The sequence below is a fragment of the Vulpes vulpes genome, chromosome 13, assembly GCF_048418805.1.
Source record: "Vulpes vulpes isolate BD-2025 chromosome 13, VulVul3, whole genome shotgun sequence".
Lineage (NCBI taxonomy): Eukaryota > Metazoa > Chordata > Mammalia > Carnivora > Canidae > Vulpes > Vulpes vulpes.
Window position 1 is genome coordinate 142,968,217 of NC_132792.1, and position 16,604 is coordinate 142,984,820.

General features: G+C 37.0%; 1 protein-coding gene across 1 annotated transcript in view; it reads right to left on the bottom strand.

Moving 5' to 3' along the window:
- Positions 1–5,375: 5,375 nt before the first annotated feature.
- The window catches only part of TSEN15 (tRNA splicing endonuclease subunit 15), a 31,171-nt gene continuing 19,942 nt past the window's right edge, over positions 5,376–16,604 (bottom strand). Inside the window, exons 4-5 of the mRNA XM_026001176.2 lie at positions 7,282–7,423; positions 5,376–6,765 (exon numbers count right to left, since the gene is read on the bottom strand). Of these exons, the coding sequence (XP_025856961.2) occupies positions 6,745–6,765; positions 7,282–7,423 (163 nt within the window). The 3' untranslated portion in view covers positions 5,376–6,744. The remainder of the gene's footprint in view (positions 6,766–7,281; positions 7,424–16,604) is intronic.

The following is a 16,604-nucleotide window of genomic DNA, read 5'->3' on the forward strand; positions in this document are numbered from 1 at the left end:
TGTCCTTCTTGCAATGTCCTCTGTCTTCCACTGTAACCTGAAACTCATTCACATTAAGGTCAAGGGACTCAGAACAGCTTGAGGTTTAACTCCCTCACTGCTGCCCCACTGCTTCCAGAGCTCACTAGTTGTTAACCCTCCCTACATCCTCTCTCTCCTTTCCTTTCCATTATCTGGAAAGGCTGTTCTCTATTTCTTCTCCTCGGTCCAGGAACATGGCACAACTGTGGTTCCTTTGTTAAGTGGATCATGGCCAGCCATATGACTTGCTTTGGCCAAGAAAAGGTGGGCAGGGGTGACATAAGTTGCTTTTGGTGGAAGTATTTGGTTATAATATGTGAGACTGCAACCCTCTTTTCTTCCTGCCACTGGAACAGACAAAATTCCAGATGGCAGAGGCTCAGTCCCAGAGTAAGGACTCCAAGTCTATGTACAATGCGTTTGTAATGTGAGCAAGAAATAGACATTTGTCGAACTAATTCGTTGGTTATTACTGCGTGTCATCAAGAGGACATGACCGCAAGTTGATTCAAGAGCTGCACCAGGTAATTGGAAACTCCTCACCCTTCCCCCTATCCCTGGCACGTACACTCTGCCCACCATCCCCACAGTGGGACCATTTTCAAGGATACAACCTGAGAGAACAATGTGTTGTTGAAAGCATCTGAACAGTATATGTGACTTAACCCAGTTAAGGCCTCAATACAAACTTCTAAGATTCTGGCAGGGTGGGTGGGAAAATCTACTCCTCTTGCAGCCATTCAAGATAAGCCTTATATTTAAGTTTCCTTGCCTATTAAAACTGCCATCCAGCAATCTAGAATAGTCTGCCTCTCTTTGTTTTCTCCTTGCTCTCTGTGCATGGAGCCAGTTTCAGATTCCACTCAGGGAAATTCTTGGGTTGTGTGAAGCAACAGCATCATAATCTAGTGCATCCTAATATACCTGGGCTGCTGTTGGCATTCAGGCTCTCATCACTTCTTACCCAAGCTCTAACACATGCTACTCAAAGTGTGGTATGTATATAGTATCAGTCCAAAAAATATTGCTCGTCTGCAATGAGTTAAGTACAGAAATCAAGAATAAACATTTAGAAATTCTCATAACAATTTAACAGATTAATTTTATCTGTTGAGTCCAATGATAAAATATTTGGTCTTATAATCTCTTCAAGTCTTAGCATTGTGCCTTGGCACAATATTTCAAGCAACAGCAAGCATACTTAGGGGATATTTAGGGTGCAAGACTCTTTCTCATCAAGTGTAAAACCATCATTTAAAAGTTCCTAGAGTCTGAGATGCTTGGGTGGCTCAGTGGTTGGGCATCTGCTTTGGCTTAGGGTGTGATCCCAGGATCTAGGATCGAGTCCTGCATCAGACTCCCTGTGAGGAGCCTGCTTCTCCCTCTGCCTATGTCTCTCTGCCTCTCTCTCTGTGCGTCTCATGAATAAGTGGATAAATATTTTTTTAAAAAAAAAGTACCTAGAGTCTATCTACTCTTGGTGCCAGCACAAAATATAGTTCCAATAAGCAGAGAACCTTCCTGAGCTCTTGCTCTCACTTAACTTTGCCAACATAAAAGTATGGACATGAATGTATTTATTCTTTGGAGTAAAACTTTGTAAATATATTGCTCATGAATATGGCTTTCCAAATTATCCACAAACAGCTTGACATTTTGACACATTTGTTCAAGAGTACAAGAAGTTAATGTAACTGATCCCTAAATCATTTCCCAACTTCCTCCAGGAGGAATAACTAGAGCTATTTTTTCTTCCCAAAGGCTCTTTGGGATTAATATATTTCTCTATCTAGTAATGGTATCCTGAAAAGAACAGTGAGCTAAGTATTGGGAGACCTGGTTCTAGCCCTCATTAGCCACACACCTGCTACTACACGAAGCCATTGCTTAACTACTTGGTGAGCTAACTTCCTCACCTATTAAATGAGGATAAGTTGATAATAACAAGTACATGATATCAGCTCTATTGTGAGAATCAAAGTAAAGAGTATTGAATGAAGCATTTGGTCAAAAATAGAGGGGTACCCCATTGTAATTCAGCATTCATTTATAACACTGCCTTGAAATCCTCTCAAATTATCTCATACACATAGATTTTTTCCTGTATAGCCAGATAATAAGTCCTTAGAGGTACATTGTATAGTACCTCTTTGTATGCTATCCAAATTTCAGTCCTTTGGGACAAACAATATACATACTATAATTGTACGAAAACACTTTATCGAAAGTTGTTGAACTCCTTCACCATTAAGTAAAATGCATGACTTCATAAACTTCATACACTGCATGACAGGTATTCCTCACCCACATTGATATCCTTTTAGAGTGTTGGTTAAGGAGAATTGTAATTGCTTATCTGAGTCCCTTGAGGGCACAGGTCATATTTCATTAATCTTTGCATCCCACATTTACCTTGGTCATGCCAGCACACAGAAGGAGCCCAGCAATGTCTGCAGATAATTAATAAACGCATGAAGTGAACTTTACTTAAATACTTCCTAATATTACCTCCATCCTGGTTACCCTGAAACTTAAAAAGCCAATCTTTGTTTGATTTTGGTTCGACTGGTTTTTAATTTTGCAGAATCATCTAAGCATTTTAAGAGTACACCTCCCCAGTAAGTCACATGATTTTTCTATCCTCTTTCCTTCGTGAGCACAAGCAGTTCTTATTCAAAGATCATTAAAAGGATTAGGCTGCAGGAGTGCGAGTGGTAAGGACCAGAACAGTTATTGGTCTGAAAGAAAGGAAAATTGTACTAATTGTTCAGATACAACACCCTTCTGCACATTAAATATAAATACAGCGGCTGAATAAAGAGCTTCTATACAGAAGAACTCTAGGCTCTGGCAGGAACCACAGAGCCGCACCAGTAAAAGGCCTCCTGCTGGGGCTGCAATGGAAAATGTGACCTCAGAAAGGAATTCAGAACAGGAAGGCTCAGAAAAAGATGACACACCATAAAGCTTTGGTTAAGTCATTTGGTTCCAGGCATATAAAAGTTTCATTTAAAAAATAATTCAGATTACATGAATTTTGTCAGATTGCTATTCTCAGTAGAGTTTAGAATTCCAAAGTGACTCTGTCCTCATGTTCTTCATAAGAGAGGTATACTGTTTAGGAACACATTCATCTAGAGAGGCCCAGGGGCCTAGGCAGCCAAATAGGTTAGTCTGGAGTCATAGGACCTGGTTTATCAAATGTTCCACTGAGCCTTCCCAGTGCAGAGTGGACACTGACTAGGGACTCCAGAAAGCAAAGGCAAAGATGGCACTAGAGAGAAGTCAGCAATGTCCTTTCCCCCTTCCTGCTCCCACCCAGAGAGGACTCCTCTTATGGGAAAAGTCAATTCACTACAGCAGCGATTCACATCTTTCACAACCTGCATGAAGCCAGTTCAGCGAGCATTTCAGAACTGGGGTCTCTTGCTATGCGATAGGATCCTGAAGTTTATTTAACAAATTAGGCTTTTGCAGGGAAAAAATGAGATGCAGCATTTCATAAGGTTATGAACAAAACCACAGTCTAGAAAAAAACACCCATCTCACTGACCCTTGCCCCAAACAAGCTTTTATTTTTATATATAGATCTACATTTTGAGCAAAGCATATTTCATGTCGTTAGAGTATAATTTTAGAGGCATACCAGAAAGGAAAAGGAGGGGGGTGTGAGCACATAAAACTTGTTTATGTTTTTATTTATGCGTATTTCCCACAGACTGAAAATAAATTTTCAAGAGCACTTCTCAAGCTAACCTAGTCCTAGAGTCTGAAAATTTGATGTTTAGCACTGCCCTCTAGTGCCCAAATGGATCACTTTGGTTTGCCTTCAGGCAGAGTAAGACACTAATTCAACAAGTCTGCTATCTGCATTCATTCATTCACTAAATATTTATTGAGAGCCTAGTGTGTGAGTTTGTGGAAGGTGCTGGGATGCACAGATGTAAAAAAAGACATGGTTCTCTGCCGTGTTCTTAAGGGGTCCATAGTTTAACAAGAGAGACAAAATTAAGTGCCATTACACAGTCATTTGATTATTCAAGAGAAATCACTCTACCTAGTTTTTCAGTAGTATGCGGCAGACACAGCTGGGTTGTCTCCCTTTCCAAATTGTTCTGGACCATTATTCATATTAGCAGGTATCTGCTGGCTTTGAGCAGAACAACTTTGGTGAAGAACACAGGGGACATTCTGAAATAGAGGAATAGAGGAGACATCCCAGGACATACATACATACAAGATTGAGGCTTAAAGATTTCTATGGGAACACTCCTTTTGAGTAACCCCAAAAATACTTCTGGTCTTGTAGAACGTAGGGGCTCACTGATCACCAGATCTGACAAACAAATCTAATGGTCATTAAGTCTTACATTTCTTTCTGAAAATGCATACTGTTATTCTAACACTGTGATGAAAAGTCTCAAAGGCATCAAATGGTAGAGACCCTAAGAATTTATTATAAACTGTTTTAGGGTCCTTAGATCCACAAAGCACTGACCAGAGTCACAGAAACACACATTGTTCTGAATGAGTGCATCTTCAGACCTATCGGGAAAGCAGAGGGCATCTCGAAGGAATTGCCAAGACTTTCCACAACAATAAAAGTGAAATTCAGATATCATCAAAGGAAAGAAGTCAGGAACTATTACAGACCAAGAATGATGCTTTACACCATTTCCTAATGTTCCTACTTTGCCACTTTTTTCATTCTTGCTCCTGTTGTCTTCTAGTTAGCCATGATGTGCTTCTAACCAATAGAACATGGCCAAAGTGACAGAATGTACATGATTACATTGCATAAGATTATAAGATCCAGGGGCACCTGGGTGGCTCAGTGGTTGCGCATCTGCCTTTGGCTCAGGTTGTGATCCTGGGGTCCTGGGACTGAGTCCCACATCAGGCTCCTTGCAGGGGGCCTGCTTCTCCCCCTGCCTATGTCTCTACCTTTCTCTATGGGTCTCTCATGAATAAATAAATAAAATCTTAAAAAAAAAAAACACAATAAAAAAACTTATTTAAGAAAAGATTATAAGATCCACCGTGCTGAAACTGTCTCCTGGCTGGCTTTGAGGAATCAACCAGTCGTGCTGGCAGGGTCCATGTGGCAAAGAGTTGAGGGTGGCCTCTTGCCAATTGCCCACTAGACACTGAGACCATCAGCCCAATAGACCACAGGGAGCTGAAAGCTGCTAACAATCACAACATGGAGGAAGCTGACCTTGCCGAGGCCAGCCTCAGCGGAGACTGGCTTGACTGCAGCCCACCTCCCAAGAATCCAACTTTGTGAAAGTAAATGTGTGTTGCTGTGTTGCTAAGTTTCTGGTAATATTAGGCAATGACAGATGACTAATACAGATGTTGAGATACTTTTTTATTTTAAAATATTATTATAAAAGAAATACAAATAAGGAAAAAGTGAAATACTGAAGACAAGTCATCAATTTATTGCTGTCACCCTATTATAAGAACAGTAATTTATTTTGTCACCATTTTATTATATGCTTGGTATGTTATTTGCAGCCATGATCTTCCCATTCATACACTTTTATATTTTGCTTTTTTAATTAAATGTTTTCTCATGTTTTTCATTTATTCACTACTAATTTTTAATGAGTACATTATGTATCATTCATTGGCTATCTGTATCTGTTTATTAATTACTTCCTTATGCCAGGGGTTGGCAAACTACGGCCCTGGATTTGTAAATAAAGTTTTATTAGAACACAGTCATGCCCAGTTATTTACATATTATCTCTGGTTATTTCTGTACTATAAACAGCACATAGTTTTAAGAGAGACTATATAGTTTGCAAAGGCTAAAATATTTCCTTTCTGCCCTATAGAAAAAGTTTGCTGACCCCTACCTAATGAGGTGGCATTACAACTAATGCCACTTGGAATATCTTTGTGCATATGATTTTTTATACTTTAGGCAACATAATTGAGAGGCATTAACAAAAGTGGGCTAACTAACTAGGTCTACTTAATAAAGACTTTTTAAGCCTGACACCATCCCTCACTATCTCTCTGGCAATATTCTAACTGGGATATAATAAGGGTGGTGGTATTAAGAATGGAAAGGAAGGTCAAGTATCTCCTTTACTTAGGTAGGAAGTAACTAATAGGTAGCACTTCTCTGGTCCCTGTATAGACATGTATGTAATTTTACACTCTGGATGAGCATATTTTTACTTTTGATTTAAAATCAACAGTAAATCCCACATAAAAACCAATGGAAAGAAAACTTACTTTCTATTGGGGATTTAAAAGCAGACTGAGCAAACTCTCCAGGTGTTCAGGTGTCCATGAAATGCCACTGCAGACTAGCTGTAGTGGCCAAAAGGCACTGAGAGGGTTGAATTAGAGAAAGGTGACAGTCTCAACAATGTGTTAGCAGTGGCAGCAATGAACAATGAGGCAGCTATGAGTGGGGGAATGACAGAAGAAACACATATGTTCCACCCCTCTGAACATATCCTAAGCATCAATTTATATAGAACTATAATTAAACTGTCTCCAGATAAGAAAGTTCTAGAGCAACTACCCTATACTTATGAATAAAAAAATTCTTCTATCTGCGAAAGTTTCATTCTTCAAGAAGAAAAACTTATGGAATGGGACCTGCTAAGTCAACCCTAACTATCTCTGAGATAAAAGATGAACCAGAACCAGGCTGATGGATCTCAAATCCAATCCCAAAGTAAGCATCAGGAAGCACAGGTGTCATCTTCTAAGGGAAATATTCTGCAACATAAAAAAAAAAAAAAAATCAGGATGGACTTTTTCCTCAATAATTAAGGGAATTTAAGAGCAAAATCAGAAAGATATTTAAGTGTAATCATCCCAAATACACCAACAAAGTATATAAGTAAATTATACACATTTATTTTTATTAAAGGTTCCTGTCAAAATGTCAACTAATTTAACATTTTCTAAAGAAGTGTTCTTTTGGCTAAAACTGTTAAAGCCTTTACATTTCACCTCAGTTAATTATCAAATAATATCAGGTCTTTAGGAGGCACCCTAAGAAACTATGAAATTCTCCAAAGAGTAAAAAAAAAAAAGTCTAACTATCTTTGTGGAAACCAGGAACATATTACTTTAAACAAAACAGCCAGGTTTCTGAGGTGTGAAAATCAGGTCATTATTTTCTTGAATTTTCATGTTGCAAAGGAAGCTGAATGACTTGATTCACACTTAAAATCATGTCATAATTTTCCCATTTTTTCACTGTTTACTGGTAGTTGCCTCAAAACTGACCTGAGGGTCTGGCAGCATAAATCCGTCAGTAAGTTTGTAATAGACTATTGTGGAATCGGACTCCACTATGGCCAGGGTAAAAGACACTGGCAAATCTGGGTCACCTTGCAATTTTCGAGATGCCTTCAAGATCTCCCTTATCCTGAAAATAAACCACAGTACATTTAGGATTCATAGTCATTCAGTTAATAATAACATCAAACACTGTAAAATCTTGGAGAAGGAATAGGCAATAACATTCTATCCATAACGCTAAGGAAATGTCTGAAGGCTCAAATGTAAACAACTGAAGTTGTTGTCTCATATAGAAAATCCTGCAAATAAGAGCCATCTACTGACTCTCAGTCCTCTTTTGTATTTACCCATCTCTCCTGATCATCACACATAAAACAATTTTCAGGAACCTACAGAATGGGGCACTAACAGTGTCCAATGCACCTATGGCCTGTGGCTCCTGAGCATTCATTTTCCAATTTTCTAACTTAGTATCATAGAGTAGAACAATGTGGTGTTCATGTTTGCTTTCTTAAAAAATAGATAATAAACATTTCCATGTTTCTACATGGTGTTCATAATTACTACTTTTTCAATGGCTACACATATATATTGACTCAAAATTTACCCAATCATATCCCTATTTCTATAAAATAGTTCTTTTAGGACCTTGTGGGGGGCTGGGTACTAATAAAGATGTGATGGTGATCCTTCTGTAGGTAGTTGTTTCTGTTTGGTCTTTCCAAAGTTGGAATTATTAGATATGAATAGACATATTTTTATGGTTCTCACTACTTATTCTGATACTTAATAGATACTAAGAGAAAAATGTAGAGAGAAAACTTTTTTCTTGTAAAGTTATATATCAAGCATTGACGTTATAAAGGATTTCAGTTTGCTTGCTATGGAAAATAATCTACCAAATCTAGTTTCTAGGTCTTCAAAGTGCTGTTTGCTTTTGTTTACCACAAACTAAAAATCCTTATTACCTACTCAATAAAGCCTGTGTTCAATAATTCAGTAAAACATAACCTCCAGAGGTGCTTTCTTTAAAAGGCAAATAAAAAATGATCAGTTGTTTTTATCATTAAACTAAACAATTCTCCAGAAATTGGAAAAAGATTAACTGGCATATTAACATGCTACAGCTGAATACATAAATAGCTCAATACTCTTCTTTAGCAAAAGTGTATTTTATCCCCTTGAGTTCTACTTCTCATCTCTAAGTAAAAATTCTTATGGTCACTCTTCACCCATCCGATTAGCTATTAAATCTATATAGAATCTAAAAAGAAAAGTCTCGGGGATCCCTGGGTGGCTCAGCGGTTTGGCGCCTGCCTTCGGCCCAGGGCGCGATCCTGGCGTCGCAGGATCGAGTCCCACGTTGGGCTCCCCGCATGGAGCCTGCTTCTCCCTCTACCTGTGTCTCCACCTCTCTCTCTATGTGTCTATCATGAATAAATAAAAAATATTAAAAAAAAATAAAATAAAAAGAAAAGTCTCTGTTTTCAAGTATTCTTACCACAATAATCATAATGCTTTTTTAAAAATCTGTAGCAGAGACTGGAGAGATTCCAGGGATTTAAAAGCAGCAGTAAACTTCTGGATAACTTCTTAAACTAAATTATTCTTGCTAAAGTATCACTTAATCACTTTATAGTATGTCTTTCTCACACACACACACACACTTTATAATTTGTCACTTTATAAGGTGGGCTGTTAAAACAGTTGCAAAAGGCTGCTTACCTACTACCTCTCATTTAGGTTTACACAGGCACGTAATGGTATAAGGAGAGAATAGGTTTTTTTTTTCCCTCACAGTCCAACCATTTCTAAATTTTTTTTTATTTTTTATTTATGATAGTCACAGAGAGAGAGAGAGAGAGAGGCAGAGACACAGGCAGAGGGAGAAGCAGGCTCCATGCACCGGGAGCCCAACGTGGGACCCGATCCCGGGTCTTCAGGATCGTGCCCTGGGCCAAGGGCAGGCGCCAAACCGCTGCGCCACCCAGGGATCCCCAGTCCGACCATTTCTAAAATGACCTTGAGTGAGTAAAGTCAACAATATGGTAATACTTTAGTTGTTAAGCATAACTGTCAGGCAACACTTACTGGATGTACAAATCTGTCCACCTGGTGAAGTCTTAATTCCTTTTCAAGTTAGGAAAGCACCATCATCTCTCCTAATTCTTCCCTTCACCTTTCCCAATCTCTAGGCAAAGTTACGTACCTTACCCTACAGAGAAACATTTTGCAAACCTAGATTATGGTATGAACTACCTTGCATTTATACTTTTAACTGTTTTCCACTGGATTACATCCATTTGCATGTCAAAGTTTAAAAAAAATTCCCCAATATGCCCAGTATTCTAGTAGAATACCTGGGCAGAATGAATGAGTGAGGCTTTTTGACTAAAGATTTTATGTGGCTAAATATCACTGTTGACAAATAAAGTTTTTTATGCAATTCTATTACACCAAATAAAAGTTCAACTTGTCTTGACAGATCAGGATTATCACTTGTGGTACTTATTACTACAGATATCATGGTAGATGGTGTACCAAAGAACTTCCTAGAATTTAATTTCTTAAAAGTATCTGATATTTGCTTGCTTTTTGTTCATTAAACCTTTTAATTATTTTATCACTTGTCTCTATGCCAGAACTTGGCAACTACAGTCATCTGTTTTTTAATGGCCCTTGAGCTAAGATTGGTCTCTAGATCTTTAAATGGGATATCTGAAATGGTCATATAACTACCTGTATAATAATAGCCTCAATTTTGCCACTTTGTCCATAAAGCCTGAATATTTCTTAGTTGGCCCTTTCAGAAAAGGTTTGCTGATCCCTACTCTATACTGTGAAAAAAGTTAAAAATAAGAATTGTAAGAAATGATTATCAGGGCAGTGTACTTTTTTTCCCCCAATATTATTTATTCAAAAGTCAGAGCAGGAGGAGGTTTTACTTCTAATTAGAATGTATAAGAAATCAAAGACCACTATTAATACCACAATAAAGAAAGAATACCCAACTTGCTTAAAAATATGACATTTTTCTTTAAAGACATAAAAGAAATGTAAACCCAAAGAAGGTTAAAGGAAATGAGAAGTGAGCCCTTCCCAGGTAAGTAGAAACCAAGAGATAAACCAGTTCTACCCCTGAGGGAAACTGCTAAGTGTGGGCACAGGGGTGAGAAGCCGGAGTCAGTCATGAGCAAGCATCTTCAACTGTGACAAAGAGAAACCATCAATACTTGTAACAGCCATACATGAATGAGTATGGAGGACTGAAATCTGGAGGGACACAGATCCCTCTAGTTCACCAATTCTCCCTTATGGAACTTATTCTGCATTTCAGTGACAGCATGAGAAGCAGAGGAAGGGACTTGGAAATAGCCAGCAAGCTCTCATCACAAAGCCCTGAAGAGAAAAGTCTGATCCCATTCTCAAGACATCTGAAACCAGAAGAAAACTGGGATAACTAAGGCTGCAACTCAGCCATGACTCATCTTGACTTCTGATTAGACTAAGTCAGGCCCTGACCCTACATGCCAGAGAGAGGCAAGGATAAGCTCCTGGGGAGCACAGAGTAGCATCAACATCAATTTCTAATTTATAAACAGTATCTGGATACAGTGAACAATTCTAAGCTATGTGAAGAAGCAAGAAAAGGTATCTAATAATCAAGAGCAAAAAATCAACATAAGACTTTCAGAAAAACTAAGGTTGTTGAAAAACTCAGATATGGTTTGGAATTAATAGCTAAAGACTCTTAAAATAAGCATTATAAATATGTTATAGTATTGAAGAAAAAAGACAAGATGAGGAACAAGATAAAAATTTAAGTAGAAAAATGAAGTCTAAAGAAAATAGACCTTCTAAAATTCAAAATATATGTATTTTCAAAGTATTGACTAGGCTAAATGATAGACTAGAATCAGACTAATGAAAGGATTTAGTAAAGTTGAAAAGAGGTCACAGAAAACTTAACTGAAGTCAAAGAGAAACAATTTTAAAAAGTACATCACTGAAGGGGCACTTGATGGGATGAGCACTGGGTGATATGCTTTATGTTGGCAAATTGAACTCCAATAAAAAAATAATAAAAAGTACATCAGAGGCCTTTGGTACAATATCAGTTTAACATATGTGTAAATGGAATTACAGAAGGAAAGGAAAGAGAATGGTATAGGTCTTTAATACATTCAGGCTGTTATTACAAAATATCACATACTTGGTAGCTTCTAGCCAACAGAAATTTATGTCTCAGTTCTGAAGGCTGGAAAGTCCAAGATCAAGGTACCAGCATGGGCTTATTCTGGTAGAGGTCCTCTTCCTGTTTCAAAGCCAGCTCACTGTGTCCTTACATGTTGAAAGAGGCAAGGAATCTTCATGGGCTTCTTTACAAGGCACTAATTCTATTTATGAGAACTCTACCCTCACGACTTGACCTCCTAGAGGTCCCACCTCCTAATATCATCATCTTTGGGGGTTAGGATTTCAACATATGAAATCTGGGGGACACATTCAGATGCTAGCAGTGTAGAAAAAGATCACTGAAACTTTTCCAAAATTGATTTTTCTGAATGTAAAGTGTGATTCTTACAGAGAGCATATAGTTGGATCTTGTTTTTATATCTAATCTTACAATTTCTGCCCTTTGACTCTAAGTGCCTCATCATTCATATTTAAAATTAATATTGATATTATTGATTTATATCTGCCAGTTTGCTATTTGTTTTCTATATATAACATGTCTTTCTCGTTTCTCTGTTCATTTTTACCACTTTCTTTTTTATTAAATAGATATTTTCTAGTGCATTATTTTAATTTCCTTGTGCTTTTTTAACTGTACTTTTTTTGAGTTTCTAAGTAGTAGTTCCAGAGATTATTATATGCATCTTAATTTATCATCATTTACCTCAGATTAATACTTAATTCTAACAAAATATAGAAATGACTCCAATATAGTTTCATTCCTTTCTCCTTCCTTTGTGCTATTATGGTCATAGACTTCGTGTCTATACATTATAAACTCAGTGATACAATGTTACAATTATTGCTTTATACAATCTTACATCTTTTAAAAAAGAGGAAAAAGGATAAAAAATGTTTAACTTACATATTTAATACTTCTGGTACTCTTCATTTCTTCAAGTTACTCTCTGATGTCATTTCCTTTGTTTCTATATAGCTCCATTTCCTCCCCATCCTTTGTGTTAATATATCATATATATTACTTCTTAATATGCTATAAGCTTGGTCAGGTGATTTTTAACAAAGGTACAGCAGCAATTCAAAAGAAAAGTCTTTCAACAAAAAGTGCTATAATTACAAAATAGAATTATTGTAAGCATCAATGAGGTGGCATTCATGAAAAGGTTCTGAAAACTGTCAAGTAGTCGCTGAATACAAATATTATTATATAGTACTTATACCCGGTTTGCCACTTTGCAAATTGGGACCACTCTCTCTTTAAAAAGTAATTTCTACCTGTTTTGAATCACATGACAATTAGTCAGATTCCTGTTCACATGAGAGATTTACTTCAGAAAAAGATATTCAGATGGAGCAACCATAGATTTTAAACAGAAACCTCAATGCATAGCACTGATGGGAACTGACACTCTAAAGCCACTGTAATACACGTAACTTAAATAAGTTTCTTTAAAATAATCTGTAAAGGCCAAAAATAGGTGGAGGTTAAATAACGTGCTACTAAACAATGAATGAGTTGACTAGGAAATAAAAGAAATAAAAAAGTATATGGAAACAAATGAAAAAATGAAAACACAACGCTCCAAAACCTCTGGGATACAGCAAAAGCTGTTCTAGGAGGGAAGGTTATAGCAACACAGCCTACTTTAAGAAACAAGAGAAATCTCAAACAACTGAACCTTGTACCTAAAAGAGCTAGAAAAAGAACAACAAAACTTAAAACCAGCAGAGGGAAAGGAATAGTAAAGATAGAGCAGAAATAAATGATATAGAGACTGGAAAAAACAATAGAACAAATCAATGAAAACAGGAGCTGGTTCTTTGAAAAAAAAATCAATACATTTCATAAACCTCTAGCCAGACTTATCAAGGAAAAAAGAGAAAGGACTCAAATAAAATCACAAATGAAAGAGTAGAAATAACAAGAACCACAGATATACAATCCTAAGAGAATACTGTGAAAAATTATAGGCTAATAAATTGGACCACCCAGTAGAAATAGATAAATTCCTAGAAACATATAAACTACAAAAACTAAAACAGGAAGAAATAGAAAATTTGAACAGACTGATAACCAGCAAAGAAATTGAGTCAATAATCAAAAAAATCCCAACAAACAAAAGTCCAGGACCAGATGGCTTTACAGGCGAATTCCACCAAACATTTCAAGGGAGTTAATACCTATTCTCAAACTATTCCAAAAAATAAAAAAGGAAGGAAAACTTCCCAATTCATTCTGAGGCCAGTATTATCCTGATACCAAAATCGGATAAAGACACCACTAAAAAAAAGAACTACAGGCCAGTATTCCTGATGAATATAGATGCAAAAGTTCTCAATAAACTCTAGCAAACTGAATTCAATAATACATTAAACAAACCATTCACCATAAGTGGGAATTACTCCTGGGTTGCAAGTGGTTCAGTATTTACAAATTGATTACATCAGTGATTGATACATCACATGAATAAAAGAAAGGATAAGAACCACATGATTATTTCAAGGGACACAGAAAAAGCAATTGACAAAGTACAACATCCATTCATGATTAAAAACTCAACAAAGCAGGTTTAGAGGGAACATACCTCAACATAATAAAGACCATCTATGTAATATCCACAGCTAATATCCTTAAGGGGGAGAACCTGAGAGCATTTCCCCTAAGGTCAGGAGGAAGACAAGGATGTCCACTCTCACCACTTTTATTCAACATAGAAGTGGAAGTCCTAGCCAGAGCAATCAGACAGTGAAAAGAAATAAAAGGAATGTAAATGGATAAAGAAGTAAAACTTTCACTATTTGCAGATGACATGATACTATACACAGAAAACTCAAAAGACTTCACCAAAAACTACTAGAACTGATCAACAAGTTCAGTAAAGTCACAGGATACAAAATCAATGTACAGAAATCTGTTGCATTTCTATACATCAATAATTAAGCATCAGAAAGAAATTAGGAAAACAATCCCATTTACAAGTGCACTAAAATAATAAGATACATAGGAATAAACCTAACCAGAGATGAAAGGCCTATAAAGGCCTATACTCTAAAAACTATAAAACACTGATAAAAGAAATTGAAGCTGACACAAAGAAATGGAAAGACATTCCATGCTAATGGACTAGGAGAACAAACATTGTTAAAATGTCTATAATACCCAAAGCAACCTACATACTTAATGCAATCCCTATCAAAATATCAACAACATTTCCCACAGAACTAGAACAAGTAATCCTAAATTTGTATGAGACCATGAAAGACCCTGAATAGCCAAAGTAACTAACCTTCAAAAAGTAAAACAGAGACCCCTTGATGGCTCAGCAGTTGAGCGTCTGCCTTTGGCTCAGGTCATAATCCCGTGATCCCGGGACTGAGTCCCACATCAGGCTCCCTGCATGGAGCCTGCTTCTGCCTCTGCCTGTATCTCTGCCTCTTTCTCTGTGTCTCTCATGAATAAATAAATAAAATTAAAAAAAAAGCTGGAAGCATCATAATTCCAGACTTCCAGTCATATTACAAAGCTGTAGCAATCAAAACAGTATGGTAGGGGCACCTGGGTGGCTCAGTGGTTGAACGTCTGTCTTTGGCACAGGTCATGATCCTGAGGTCCTGGGATTGAGTCCTGCATTAGGTCTATCTGCCTATATCTCTGCCATTCTTTCTGTGTCTCTCATGAATAAATAAGTAAAATCTTAAAAAAAAAAACAAAACCAGTATGGTACTGGCACAAAAACAGACACATAGTTCAATGGAACAGAACAGAAAGTCCAGAAATAAACCCACAATTATATGGTCAATTAATCTTCAACAAACCAGGAAGGAATATCCAATGGAAAACAGATGGTCTCTTCATCAAATGATGTTGACAAAACTGGGCAGCAATATTCTTTTGAATAAAACTGGGCCCTTTTCCTACATCATACAGAAAAATAAATTCAAAATGAATTAAAGACCTAAATGTGAGACCTGAAACCATAAAAATCATGGAAAAGAACAGGCAGTAACCTCTCTGACATCAGTCATAGCAACTTCTTTCTAGATATGTCTCCTGAGGTGAGGGAAAAAAAGGAAAAATAAAATATTGGGACTACATCAAAATAAAAATCTTCTGCACAATGAAGGAAACAATCAACATAACTAAAAGGCAACCTACAGAATGGGAGAAGGAATTCACAAATAACATATCTGATAAAGGATTAGTATCCAAGATATATAAAGCACTTATACAACTCAACAGCCAAGAAATAAATAATCCAATTAAAAAATGAGCAGAAAACATGATCAGACATTTCTCTAATGATGACATACATCAGACATTTTTCCAATGATGTCCAATGATGTGACATACAGACACATGAAAAGATACTCGTCATCACTTACCACCAGGGAAATGCAAATCAAAACTATAATGAGATACCATGTCAGACCTGTCAGAATGGCTAAGATCAACAACACAAGAAACAACAAGTGTTGGCAAGGATATAGTGAAAAAAACACTCATTCACTGTTGTTAGGAATGAAAACTGACGCAGTCACTATGGAAAATGGTGTGGAGGTTCCTCAAAAAGTTAAAAAATAGGGCAGCCCGGGTGGCTCAGCGGGGTTAGCACTGCCTTCAGCCCAGGGACTGATCCTGGAGACCTGGAATTGAATCCCATGTCAGGCTCCCAGCATGGAGCCTGCTTCTGTCTCTGCATCTCTCTCCCTCTCTGTCTCTCGTGAAAAATTAAATCTTTTTTTAAAAAAAAAAGTTAAAAATAGAACTACCTTATGATCTAGCAATTGCACTATTGGGCATTTACCCAAAGAATACAGGGACAGTAACTCAAAAGTATAACACGCACCCCTATGTTTACTGCAGCATTATTTGCAATAGTAAAGATATGGAAGCAACTGATGCATCCACTGACTGATGAATAAAGATGTTGTGTGTGTGTGTGTGTGTGTGTGTGTGTGTATATATATGTATATATGTGTATATATATGTATATACATACACAATATACACAGACATACACACACATAATGGAATATTATTCAGCCATAAAAGGAATGAAATCTTGCCATTTGCAACAACACGGTTGGAGCTAGAGTATAATGCTAAGCAA